Genomic DNA, 14149 nt, shown 5'->3' on the forward strand with positions numbered 1-14149 from the left:
ACCTCCGCGGCTATCTGCTCCCACTACCTTCTCATCATGTGTCTGGAAGGCCTCCTGTGCCCCTGCAGATACAGGACATCTTTCCTCCTTTCCTCCTCTTCCACCAAGACCTCCAGTGCAGCTTCCAAAAATCTTGGCGCACGCTCTCTCCCGCCGAGAGGACTTTAAACTAACGAGTGAGGGGGAGGGTTCAGGTGAGCGAAAATTTAAAAGGTCAAAGACTAAGGAGAAGGCAATAGAGCAGGGTAGCACTGGGGGAAATGAAAACCAGAGCGTGACAGGAAGATATAAACATAAAAGTGAATCAGAAAGTGGGGTCAAAGTCGGAAAAACCAGTAAAAAAACAAATTTAAAAGATCTCTGTCTGAATGCATGCAGCACTTGTAATAAAATAGATGAGTTGACAGCACAAATAGATACAAATGGGTATGATTTGATCGCCATTACAGAGACGTGGTTGCAAGGTGACTAAGGTTGGAAACTAAATATTATGGGGTATTTGACACTTCGGAAGGACAGACAGACAAAGGAAAAGGAGGTGAGGTAGCTCTGTTAAGAAAGGATGAGATCAGTGCATTAGTGAGAAACATTATTGTCTCAGAAGATCAAGATGTTGAATCAGTTTGGGTGGAGATAAGGAATAACAAGGGGAAAAAGTTGCTGTGGGCATAGTCTATAGGCCCCCTAACAGTAGCTACACTGTTGGACGGAGTATAAATCAAGAAATAATGGAGGCTTGTAAAAAAGGAACGGCAATAATCATGGGCGATTTTAACCTTCATATTGATTAGACAAAGCAAATTGGCCAGGGTAGCCTTGAGGAAGAGTTCATACAGTGTATCCGGGATAGTTTCCTTGAACAGTACGTTGCGGAACCAACCAGGGAGCAGGCGGTCTTAGATCTGGTGCTGTGTAATGAGACAGGATTAATAAACGATCTACTAGGAAAGGAACATTTAGGAATGAGTGACCATAGCATGGTTGAATTTAAAATTCAGCTGGAGGGTGAGAAAGTTGGATCTCAAACCAGTGTCCTAAGCTTAAATAGAGGAGACTACAAAGATATGAAGGCAGAGTTGGCTAAAGTGGACTGGGAAAATAAAGTGTGGGACGGTTGATGAGGAGTGGCAGACATTTAAGGAGATATTTTATAACTCTCAACAAAAATATATTCCAATGAGAAGGAAAGACTGTGAGAGAAAGGATAACTATCCGTGGCTAACAAAGGAAATAAGGGATGGTATCAAATTGAAAACAAGGGCATACAATGTAGCCAAGAAGTGGGAGATCAGAGGATTGGGAAGCCTTTAATCATAGGCGGTCCCTCAAACGAGGATGACTTGCTTCCACAAGAGTTCACAGATATTTCAATGAAGGACCCGATGTTCCAGTCCTGAACTCCAATTGAAGAGGTGGAAGATGCCTGTGCGTGGATTTTTTTAACGTGTGGTGACTATTGCACATCAGCCACCACACAGGTTCGACAGAGCTAGACCTTTATCCAGTGGCAAGGGTTGAACCAGGACAACTGGAGACCTGCTCTGCTGCACGGACCTAGTGTGCACATATATCGCAGTGTGGACTAGCCCGTGCTACCTCTGGCCCCTCGGCTCTACTGGGCCCCGTACCCTCATTCGCTGCACTTTCGCCCACGATGTTCCAGGGCCCGGTGCTCCAGCTCTATTTATAGCCCCGACCTGCGGTGGTGTTCTCACACAGGTCAGGGCGGCCCACAATGTTAGGGTTAGGGTTAGGTTTAAAAGCCAACAAAGAAGACTAAAAAAAATAATAAAGAGAGGGAAGATAGATTATGAAAGTAAATTACCACGAAATATAAAAATAGATAGTAAGAGTTTCTACAGGTACATAAAAAGGAAAAGAGTGGCTAAAGTAAATGTTGGTCCCCTAGAAGATGAGACTGGGTAATTAATAATGGGAAACAGGGAAATGGCAGAGACATTGAACAAATATTTTGTATCGGTCTTCACGGTAGAAGACACTAAAAACATTCCAATAGTGGATAATCAAGGGGCTCTAGGGAGGGAGGAACTTAATACAATCACTATCACTATAGAAGTAATACTCAGTAAAATAATGGAACTAAAGGTGGACAAGTCCACTGGACCTGATGGCTTGCATCCTAGGGTCCTAAAAGAAGTGGCTGCAGAGATAGTGGATGCATTGGTTGTAATCCTAGCGGATTGGAAAACCGCAAACGTAACGGCGCTTTTTAAAAAAGGAGGCAGACAGAAAGCCGGAAACTATAGACCAGGGCCAGTAACCAGAAGACACAGATTTAAGGTAATTGGCAAAGAACCAGAGGCGACATAAGCAAAACACCAAATTACCTAGCGAGTTGTTATGATCTGGAATGCACTACCTGAAAGGGTGGTGGAAACAGATTCAATAATAATTTTCAAAAGGGAATTGGATAAATACTTGAAAATTTGCTGGGCTATGTTGAAAGAGCAGGGGAGTCGGACTAATTGGATAGTTCTTTCAAAGAGCCAGCAGAGGCACATTGGGCTGAATGGTCTCCTTCTGTGCTGTATCATTCTATGATTCAGAAACTGTGGCCCAGTGCCAGCATTACAGGACCTTTGCACATCAAATTCTTAAGCAAATCTCAAGCCTGGTGGTTACCAGAAAAATGATTTTCAATCTGGCCTCTGGTTCTCTGTTAAGCTTCTGTAAGTGTGAAAGAGAAAAGGTTAAGTATTGAATGTCGAAGTCCTTGACATCAATATTTATCATTTGCAGCCGCTCCAATGCCCAGAGGATATTTTACAAAACAATAAACTGTCACAGTGACAAAATGATGTCTTTATATTTTATCTGTCTATAGTTTCATTAAATGTGGCTACAAGACCAATACCAACTATCTAAGCTATGATAATGTTGGGAATGTCGCCAAGGTTTGACTATCTAGAGGCCTAAGGGCTTCGCACAGTGTAATTTTCATTGGGTAGAAGATATATGCCAAAGCATATAAAATCAATTTAACTTACTTAAAATGTACATTTAGACACTTTTAATAAAAGTGATTGCACTTAGAAAAACAAAATAATCTTTATAGAACTATATACACTTATAAGTAAGCTCAAATGAATGCAATATTAACTATCTTGTACTTGACAATAAGGCTGCAACATTTTTAGACAGTTGTGAGCTTGTTCTGTGATCTTTGTAATTCCATATATCATCTCACAATACCAAAATCTGATGCTCGTATGTACTCTTAAACATCATGACCTCGCCAATGCATTGTCAGGCCAAGAGGAGCATGAGTGTGGACCCCACAAGGTATTTTCTTCCCACCCCTCCCATACTCACCTCAGTTTAAAATCGAGACCAGGGCAGAATTTTAACCCTCAAAAACGGGCAGGTTTGGGGCAGGTGGGATGTTAAAATATTAAAAAGTCAGAATCCCGACCCCAACCCACCTCCAACCTGTCTACTTCCAGTTTTAACAGTGGCGGGACAGGGGCGGGAAACCAATCCGTGCTCAGGAGGTGTGTTAACAATTTAATTATTAGAATGAGGCTGCTTGCCTCATATTTAACCACCATTTTAAATTTAACCCTGGCCGGCCGAGTTTTCTGGGCCTCTGGAAACCCGACGGCTAAAGGAAGGCAAGGATCCAGGAGGTAATTGCCTTTACACTTACCTGCTGGTTCAAGTTTACCTGCTTCACCAACCTCCCGGTGTACAGATACCCCCCGCCCACTCCCCCAACCCTACGAGGCCTCCGATCTCCCCCGACTTTTCCGATCCCCTCCACGAGGCCTCCGCTATACCCCCTGTTCCGGACCTCGATCTTCCCTTTAACATTTGGCTTTACTTCATACAGTACTTTGAGACATCCGGTGGTCGTGAAAGGCGCTCTATAAATGCAAGTCTTTCTTTCTTTCTTTAGCCACCGACCTTCTGTCCTCCCCCTCTTCCGGCCTTTCCAATCCCCCCTCCTCTTCTCTCTGTTGAATCTTTAGTGTGTTTGCCTCCTTTTTGCACATTTTGCCCAAATCAACATTCCCAATGCCAAAGGGCAGTTTACTCTATAACTTCAGTCTGTTGAAGAACTCCCTATCAACTGAATACAGGTGTATAATCACAATCACCTCTGAGATTGGTGTATCTCATTTTAATGTAGGAACCACCCTGGAATGCAGATGCTCTCTCTTGTGATGGATGGCATTGGAGCAGTTTAGATCAGAAAGATAACAGTATTTTACCTTTAATAAACTAATATTTTTAAAATGTACTGGGGGGCTAGTGCTAATATGCTTAAGAAAAAATATTCCTTATAGACATTCCTTTCTCTTTAATATCATAAATAGATACTGAAAATTCTGAGAATTTATACCAGGGAGATTTTCCTGAGTCTGAGCTGAGGCACACTGGATCACTACTGCACATAGCAGAGAATCGGCAGGGTTAGACCACACACCTGTGAAGGAATCCACCCAAATGTTCTTCCTATTAAATGAATAGAGGAACATTGTGCAGGTTCCCTACAGACATGCATTCCAAACCACTCGATTCTCCAATATTGGCTGCTCTCAGGCGATCCAATAGGGTGCAGAGTCAGGAATATCTCCCTTTATATCTTACACAGAGGAACTCATTAGTGTGCATAGGTTAGGACAGACAGAAAGACAGACTTAGGAGTGTCTCCATTCCGTTTCTGTAGGTTAAATTATAAACATGTTCTTTATACACGCGGTTACAATTTCACAATGAATATCAAACAGAGGACATCTCCTCACCAACATGACTACAGACCAAGATAGAAACAATTGGGGACTTGATAATGGCTTTAACCTTTTTCTTAATAACTTTCCAGAAATTATACAGATTCAATAGAATATGGAAATTTGAATTGTGTAAAGATTTTCTTTATTTGAATCTGATTAACAATGCTTTTATATATTGGAGAACAAAAGATGGTTAGATTGAATGGGGCAGATTTCTGTCACGTGAGCATTGTAAAGAATACATCGCCCGAGTGGAGTGCAGAGAGGAAAATCTGTGGGGGAGAATCTCATGCCGGCATTGGGAACTGCCCCCTCCACCACAGCCTGATTTTCATTGGCAGGAAAAGCAGGAGGGTTCTGTAACAAAAGTAAAATACTGTGGATGCTGTAAATCTAAAATCAAAACAGAAAATGCTGGAAATACTGAGCAATTCAGGCAGACTCCGTGGAGAGAGAAACAGTGTTAATGTTTCAGGTCGATGACCTTCCGTCAGAACTGGAAGAAGTTCTGTAACAGGTGTGTGAGCCTCACCTCCAGATTTTTCTCGATCCGCTCCACCGAGGCAATGCTTAACACTCACACAGCAAAGACAAAACACTACCCCCATTTATCTCTCGAGGTACAATACTATTATAAATGATTTTCAATGTTTATTTCTTAACAGAGGTCAGTGCAGGATGGAAAACGAAGACCTCGCAAAGACAGGTAACCTCTCCGTATTCTTCCAATCTAAGGGCACAACACAGTTTAACTACTTGGAATCCTGATCGACATGAGGAAGATTTCTTTTGTTTGTTATCTGTAGTGAAGCTGTAAACATGTTATTCATATGTATATTCATAAATTTGGTAAAAGTAGCAAATGAAGGAAATCTTCCCTCCAGATGATTGAAACGTTTCCTTTGCAAGATGTCATAGCCTTTCCTCACCAAAGGATATGGCTAACAAGAATACATTTTCTTAATGGCACAGTGGCTCAAGGTCAGTGTCATGCACTCCTGTGATTCTGCTCACACAGTAGGTTTCTGATCTCAGCTAGGTTGTCAGAGGCAGGCTGAGAAGAGGGAGTGCTTCCCTTTCAGGAGGGGAGGACACTGGGATGTGAGCTGCTCCAGGATTCTCCCACACATTTTCTCGTAGCCAGGTAAATGCATGCCTTACAAAGGCCAGATAGCAGCATGGGGGAGCTGGCAAAATTAAATGGAAGGAGAGGATTTTACTTTTAGAAAATACAATTTTGTTTATTGAGTCTGGTGTGTTTAGTGAGCTCACAGAATCAGTCTATGATGATGGTGCCTAACTATATAACGGGAAAAATCTTCTAAAATCTTAATTTGGATATTACATCGTAGTAAAAAATACAATTCTGGCAGATTTTCACTACATTTTTTTTATTCTTGTCTCCAGATTATTATTCTAGGCCTCTGGATTACAAGTTCAGAAACATTACTACTACGGTACTGTTCCCTATTTAGAAATAGGAGCAGGAGTAGGCCATACGGCCCGTGCATAATTTTTTAAAAAACAGTTAATGATTAACTTTATATTTAGTAAAGGTTCGTAATAATTTCTGAAATTAAAAAAAAAAGCCGGTAACATTTTGCAGCCCCTCCTGCAAAGTGAAAATGATTAATTCTGATTGTTTGTTTTTCAATACGTATATCTGTGCAAGTAAATTCTAATGTGAAGTGTTAAATAATATTATAAATGTTGCATCTCAACAGTAGATCTAGGGAAATAACTCAAGGAAAGGAACCACAGCTATCAAGAAGTAATCTAAACAAATAGCTTACAGTCTCATATGAATTACTTCCAAATCTTAATTAGAGTAAATGATTTTAAGTTTTAGTGTTGTGTCCCCGTACTTTCTTACGCAGAATGAATTCCTTAGTAATTCCATTTGCTTCAGTACGATCTGCAAGACTGCACCTCTTCTGCACTCATGTTCTTCTTGTTAGTTATGATTCCTTTATTAGTATTTTTTCTTGGATCAAAAAGATAGGAGCAGAAGTAGGCCATACGGTCCCTTGAGCCTGCTCCGCCATTTAATACGATCATGGCTGATCCGATCATGGACTCAGGTCCACTTCCCTGCCCGCTCCCCATAACTCCTTATTCCCTTATCGTTTAAGAAACTGTCTATCTCTGTCTTAAATTTATCCAGTGTCCCGGCTTCTACAGCTCTCTGAGGCAGCAAATTCCACAGATTTACAACCCTCGGAGAGAAAAAATTCCTCCTCATCTCTGTTTTAAATGGGCGGCCCCTTATTCTAAGATTATGCCCTCTGGTTCTAGTTATTATGTGTCGACCCTTAGCAAAAGCTGATTGGGATTTAGTTTGTAGCTTCATTTGTTTTCTTGTAGATTTGCTTCCCAATAGTTCAGCCAACTGAGCCAGTAAATAGTGAAGCCATATCAACTCCCTGTCTGGGTTGAATTGACTGATCTCAGCCAGAGTGGCAGTAGAGAGGCTACAATTAGCCACAGCACTCCTGGCTTAGGAAGGGGAAAATTGACCAAGGTCCCTGCCCCTGATCTGTCTATTTTATCATATAACGACTCAAGCTGCAAATATACATATGGAGTTCAAGTGGGGACAGAACAAGGCTTAGTTGGATGTCTCCAAGTATCTAAATAGCTGCAGACACTCACTGTCTAGGCTCCCACTTGAAGTATGGCCACTTGGGAGAGGTGCCTGAGGTCAGTCAGAGAGACAGACCTGTACTGTCGGAAAGAGTCAATGCTGGCAGGAGAGGAGTGGAACAAAATTGGGAGGAAAATAGAAAAAAAAGCCTACATCTTAATTGCTGGATTTCTAAGTACCTATATTAAGGAGAATAATTATCCTTCATAAGAACATGTCAGTTGATATCTAATGAATTATCAACAGTGTGCTAAGCATTTGGAGAAAATCACCAAAGAGCCCAAATGGCCTGTGGTGATAGATGAATAATGTCACTTCAAATGTGCAGAGCATTCCCCTTAACTTACAGTTTATTGAGACTTGAGTGTTCATAGGCTGTTTGATTTACTTTTTTTTAATGTTTCTATTTGTGTTTATCAAAGTGAGCAACTCTGACTATTTCAGGTACCTGCTGTCAGCATCAAATACTCCCAAACCAGGTCTATCATAGTTAGGTGCAGAGTAAAGCTCCCTTTGCTTTGCCCAATGCTGTGCCTCAGCTCTAACCTCAGAACTGTGTCCTCCACCCCGCCAGCATGAAATGGTTTCCATTTGCCACATTTTTTTTCTGAGTGAGTTTTCTAAATTGGCATTGAATAGTGATATGGGAATGAAATTTCGGTGGGGAAGCAAAACAAAATAGGCAGTACTAGATTGACCATTCATTTATATACCCCATCTATACTTTCCGTTCTGTTCTATTGACTTCAATCTGTCGGGGTGCATAGCGGGCAGCTGCTCAGGACCACCTGCTTTATGCCACTGTCGAAGTTGAATTTCACCTCCCAGGGACTCATTTCACATTAATGCTTCACATGGCTAGCCCTGGATAAAATTCTGAACTGTTAGTTCATTCTTACAGACCCAGTTTTAATTGTTTGTTTCACTTACTCAAATGCGTGCATTACCGTTCCCCTAGGAAGTTGCAAGGTGCAAGGAATGAATGAAACAAATTAAATAAGGTGATATAATTACCGTTAATATATTCATTATTTTCTCTGTAGCCAAGTAAAGCTGCTGGATGCAGATGATCGTTACTACAGACAAATTACACCCGGTGATTCATCCTCTAAGGATAAACATATTGAATCAACAGAGAGAATGCCACCTTCAGAACTCAGATCCACAACACCCACCCGCTCCAACAGGTAGATCTACAGACTAGTGAAAATTTGTCACAAGTTGAAGAAATGCAATATCCATTTAAAATGGGCATTAATGAGAAAGCAAGATTTAACTCAACATATCCTACCCTAACTCATTCTTATTCAGGCCTCAAAACCATGGGACTCTTTGCCTCCTTCAGTCTCACCTTCCTCCTACAACCTACTGGCTTTTAAAATCCAAATTTGAGCTGTGATTTTAACTTGGCCTGCCCTGCAGAAATGGGGCAGTGGCCGAGTTAAAATAGCTGTGCACCACTTCCCGCCCAGTTACCGCTCCACCGCCATATTTACTCAGGACTTCCTTTGGGCATTCCAGGCACCTGCCTGAATCAGGCGGAAATCTCATTACTGTATGCAAATGTAAGACGTGTGACATACACGGGACCACAATATAATTTAGAGGGACAACTGGGTGATGGAGGAAGAGGCCCCAAAAACGTAAGTAAAGATTTTTATGGGGCCATTGCGTCCAAAGGCTCCACCCCCTCCACGATCGGCTCCCTCACCTACCCCCCCACCCCTCCCCCAACCCCCAATGCCCGTTCTCCCCATGGACCTAGTTGCCTTCCACCAGATATTGCACCAGCCCAAAGCCGGCAATCTGCATGCATGAGGATGCCCACTCGGGACGTGCAACTCACCGTCGGCATGGTAATGAGGCACAGCCCTCCAGCTGGACAGGGCCTCCCACCAGCAGAAGCAGGTGGGCGTTCTGCCCACTGCCTGCCCATTCATAGCCTGGAGTTAAAATCTACTCCCTTTGGTGTCCATTAATCATTACTTCTTGATTTTTCTTGGGCAAGTGAACTTCTCACTATAGAATAGAGTTCCGTTTTGTTGAGAAATGGTTATCATGAACTTCGTTAACTCAACCATAAAAAATGGTAATTATAAAGTTAGCAGTAGATAGAAAATTCTGTCGAATGGATTCATGTGTGTTGTGAAATTTTACATCTGCCTGATTTTAGCTCAACCAAAAAAGTAGATTTCAAAACAATTGACATTCTTATTTGCATACATTTGAGTGACAGGAAGCCTTTACATGATGTAGCATCAAATTTTACCTGATATATTTTACGTGACCATCATGGATTTCTTTGCGTTTATGGACTTGTTGAAACCATTTTTGCTGTAGCAGTATCGTTAGCGTAATTGGTGCCTGGCAGTTTGAAATATTGGAAGGATATTCTGGCTAGTTTTATGAAGATCTTGCAGACCCAGACCAAGTTCAAATTAGTTTTGGTTATATCTGTTGACTGCAAATAACCTTACGATTTCCAAAATACAATGAAAAGGGGAACTAACCCATTAATCTGTCGAGAGGGATTGTGAGACAGTGACACCCAACACACTCTTTTTCACAGAATGAGTGATTGGCAGCAACCTGCAGCACCCTGAATTATGGAAAGTTGTGTTCGGGTCCCAGAATGTTCTTACTTTTGATTTAGAACTTTTCCTGTTATTACTTTCTTAAAGATATATTAATGAACAAAACCAAATTTATTGGAGGTAATTTTAACTTTTATCGTCAGGTGAGGTGTAAAACGGGCTGCCGATTACCAATAACTGTTTTTCGCCTGGGAATAAAGGTTAAAGTTAGCCCCAATTGTATTTTTCTTTTCTATTCTCTTTTATAGATTCACTTATATTAGCCTGGAAATCACTGTTGCTGATATTAGCAGGCAAACACATAGCATGTTCTTATGCCATTCCTTAGTCTGCTATTTTAATGCATTTAATTATCTTAAAAGAGTTAAGCCCCGTGTTAAAGTAGCAGACCAAGGAATGCTATAAGAACACATTCATTATTTGTCACTAACTGTCATTCTAGGCTCTCATGCTGCTGATTATTTCTTTGTATTAGCCAGATGAAACATTGAGCTGTAACTTTACATTTGTTTTCTGAGTGTATGTTTTGTATATTTTGTTTTAGGAAAATAATAAAATGGTTTAATTCCTCTCGCAGAAAAACATGTACTCCACAATATTCCCTTTAGTTATCAGTAAATGGTTCCCATGACAATGTGTATATTTTCTATACGGTCTTTGACTCTTTTCTCCGAGGGCAAAATATAAATCATAGATAATCCAATCTATTTTATCGTCGGGGGAAATAAAACGCTATTCTGTCAGTCAGAAAAGTATGTTTCAAGGGAATATTGGGGCTTTCTATTAAGATTATCTTGACGTCAATTATAAAAGGGTGATAACCACATTTGCCCAGCTGTAGGCTGTGTTTCACTACACATTTACACAGGAGGGTCCATTACCGCATGATCTCTCCCTGCAAACATCTAATACAAATGTAATTGAGCATGTGGCTAGATATATGATGATCTCAGACTTGAATCTTTCTTGGGATTTTCATTGAAACAGAAATTTACAGCGCAAAAGGAGGCTATTTTGGCCCATCGTGTCCGCACCGGCCGACAAAGAGCCGCACGGCCCTCAGTCAGCAGCCCTGAAGGTTACATATAAACCTATGAACAATGGCAGAAAGGTAAAGAGCACCCAGCCCAACCAGTTCGCCCCACACAACCCTCTGAATCTTCCACCAACCACCTTAAAACTATGCCCCCTCGTAATTGTTCCCTCCACCAATGGAAATAGGCACTTGCTATCCACTATATTCAGGCCCCTCATAATTTTGTACACCTTAATGAGGTCTCCTCTCAACCTCCTCTGTTCCAATGAGAACAAACCCAGCCTATCCAATCTGTCCTCATAGCTAAGATTCTCCATTCCAGGCAGCATCCTAGTAAATCTCCTCTGCACCCTTTCTAGTGCAATCACGTTCTTTCTATAATACGCCGACCAGAACTGCACGCAGTACTCCAGCTGTGGCCTAACCCGAGTATTATACTATTTAAGCATAACCTCCCTGCTCTTGTATTCTATGCCTTGGCCAATAAAAGCAAGCATTCCATATGCCTTCTTAACCACCTTATCCACCTGGCCTGCTACTTTCAGGGATCTGTGGACAAGCACTCCAAAGTCCTTTGTTCATCTACACTATTAAGTGGTCCACCGCTTAATGTGTATACCCTTTCCTTATTAGCCCTCCCAAAGTGAATTACCTCACACTTCTCTGAATTAAATTCCATTTGCCACTGCTCTGTCCACCTAACCAGTAGATTGATATCCTCCTGCAGTGCATGACTTTCCTCTTCATTATCAACCACACAGCCAATTTTAGTGTCATCTGCAAATTTCTTAATTATACTCCCTATATTCAAATCTAAATCGTTGATATATACCACAAAAAGCAAGGGACCCAGTACTGAGCCCTGCGGAACTCCACTGGAAACATTCTTCCAGTCACAAAAACATCCATCAACCATCACCCTTTGCTTCCTAGCTCTAAGCCAATTTTGGATCCAACTAGCCACTTTGCCCTGGATCCCATGGACTTTAACCTTCGTGACCAGTCTATCATGTGGGACCTTATCAAAAGCTTTGCTAAAGTCCATATATACTACATCGTACGCACTACCCTCTTGGTTACCTCCTCAAAAAATTCCATCAGGTTAGTCAAACATGATCTTCCCTTAACAAATCTGTCCCTAATTAATCCATGCCTTTCCAAATGTAGATTTATCCTGTCTTTCAGGATTTTTAAAATAATTTTCCCACCACTGAGGTTAGGCGGACTGTAATTACTCGGCCTATCCCTTTCTCCCTTCTTAAACAAGAGTACCACATTAACAGTCCTCCAGCACCACGCCCAAATCCAAAGAGGACTGGAAAGTGATGGTCAAGGCCTCTGCTATTTCCTCTTTTACTTTGCTCAACAGCCCGGGATGCATTTCATCCAAGCCTGGGGACTTATCTACTTCCATAGCTGCTAAACCCCTTAATACCTCCTCTCTCACTATGTTTATTTCATCCAGAATTTCAAACTCCTCCTTGATAGCAGTATCTGCATTGCCCCTTTCCTTTGTGAAAACAGAAGCAAAGTATTCATTAAGAACCACACCAACATCTTCCGCCTCCGCACAAAGATTACCCTCATGATCTCTAATAGGCCCTATCCTTTCTTTAGTTACACTCTTGTTCTTAATATATTTATAGAACATCTTTGGGTTTTTCTTAATTTTACTAGCCAAGAATTTTTCATGCTCTCTCTTAGCATTCCTAATATCCTTTTTATTACCGCTTAACTATCTATATTCCTCCAAATATTCTACAGTATTTAGCCATCGGTATATGACATAAGCTTCCCTTTTTTTCTTTATCCTCCTTTGGTCCTATAAACATAGTTGGTGTCAATAATTGCTAAATTTGTATAAAGTAAACAGTAATTTTGTGTGTTCTTTTAAACCATCAACAGGATTGTTACCTAAACTTCCGAATTGCAAATGGCCAACTAACCTCACAATGCTACATTGGGTCAGATTCTGCGGTGCTTTGCACCATGTCTTCCACAGGTGTAGGAGATCGCAGAGGAGTAGGCTCTGTGCCCATTTCCTACTGCACTGCAGTTCTGCAACCTGCTGCATTCTATGTGCTAATTTGCTTGCCTCGTTTCATACCATAGCCTTGTTAATGCCCCAGATGAGATGCAAAAATATTTACATAAACATCTGACACAATTCTGTGGGTTTAGCCCCAGTTTTGCTCTTTTTTTCCCTTTAGCATCCATTAAGAATGGGCCCAAGGGGAGCTCCGTGGGTGATGGAGCTCGAAAATGGCAACTGGCTTTGTATGCTTTGTTTTTAAATCAACAAATGTTTCCATATTTCTAACATTTTAACTTGTTTTTAAAAAACCTTCAGTATCTTACTTTTTAGCTCCTTAAGGAAGGGTTTTCAAATAGAGTATTTCATGGTTAAGGTGGTACAAGTTGAAAGAAAGCATGCCAGAGAGATTAACAAACATCAAATCCTGGGGCCAAAATTGATGGCCTTGCCGCCGACTGCCACCGAGATCTGCCGATATTCCTCTCTGGGTTGCGCCCAGTGCCAGTTTACACTTGTGCTGGAGTGGGCAGGAGGGGAGAACTGCCGGGAACCGCCCGCTGATGTCAGCGGACGGCCGAGTGGCGCAAGTGACGTCCCGCCCACCGAGATGCCAGATTGGTGCGGGCGGGAGTCGGCACCAACGTGGGGAAGGACCGCCGTGAGGAGGCTGGTCTAAGCCCCCAAGGTAAGTTTAAAAAACTGGAAGAAAAAGGTTAGTGAACTTTTAATAACATTTTTTTCACAGCGACTTACCTTAATGGGTTCTCCTGAAGATCTTCTGGGTAATTTTTTTTTCCAATCATTTTAATTTGAATGTCTTCGACCCTCCGTAGGCCCGACTCCATCCTCGGCAGCAAGAGCCTTTGCCGCCGAGATTGGGAGCTCCCGCCCGCTCCCGCCCAGTTTCATGGCGTACGTCACTCGTTTGCTGCCGGCCCAACTTTTAAATTATTTTTCATCAATTTCCCGCCCAAAGTGCCGTCCGGTCTCTCAGCGGCCATCGGCAGCCTTTTGGGCGGCACTTGGGTAGGACTTGGCCTTCACCAAGTTCGGCCCCTATATTTTCTAATCTCGGTACAATCACCA

At 41.8% G+C, this 14149-nt stretch overlaps 1 protein-coding gene across 1 annotated transcript in view; it reads left to right on the forward strand.

Annotated features, from left to right (window-relative positions):
• Window positions 1-13739, forward strand: part of myo3a (myosin IIIA) — a 49155-nt gene extending 35416 nt beyond the window's left edge. The window contains exons 4-7 of the mRNA XM_070880241.1: window positions 5420-5460; window positions 8442-8494; window positions 13239-13305; window positions 13394-13739. Coding sequence (XP_070736342.1) covers window positions 5420-5460; window positions 8442-8494; window positions 13239-13305; window positions 13394-13739 — 507 coding nt within the window. The remainder of the gene's footprint in view (window positions 1-5419; window positions 5461-8441; window positions 8495-13238; window positions 13306-13393) is intronic.
• The last annotated feature ends 410 nt before the right edge of the window (window positions 13740-14149 follow it).

Source organism: Pristiophorus japonicus, chromosome 5 (genome assembly GCF_044704955.1).
Source record: "Pristiophorus japonicus isolate sPriJap1 chromosome 5, sPriJap1.hap1, whole genome shotgun sequence".
In the NCBI taxonomy this organism is placed as follows: Eukaryota; Metazoa; Chordata; class Chondrichthyes; family Pristiophoridae; genus Pristiophorus; species Pristiophorus japonicus.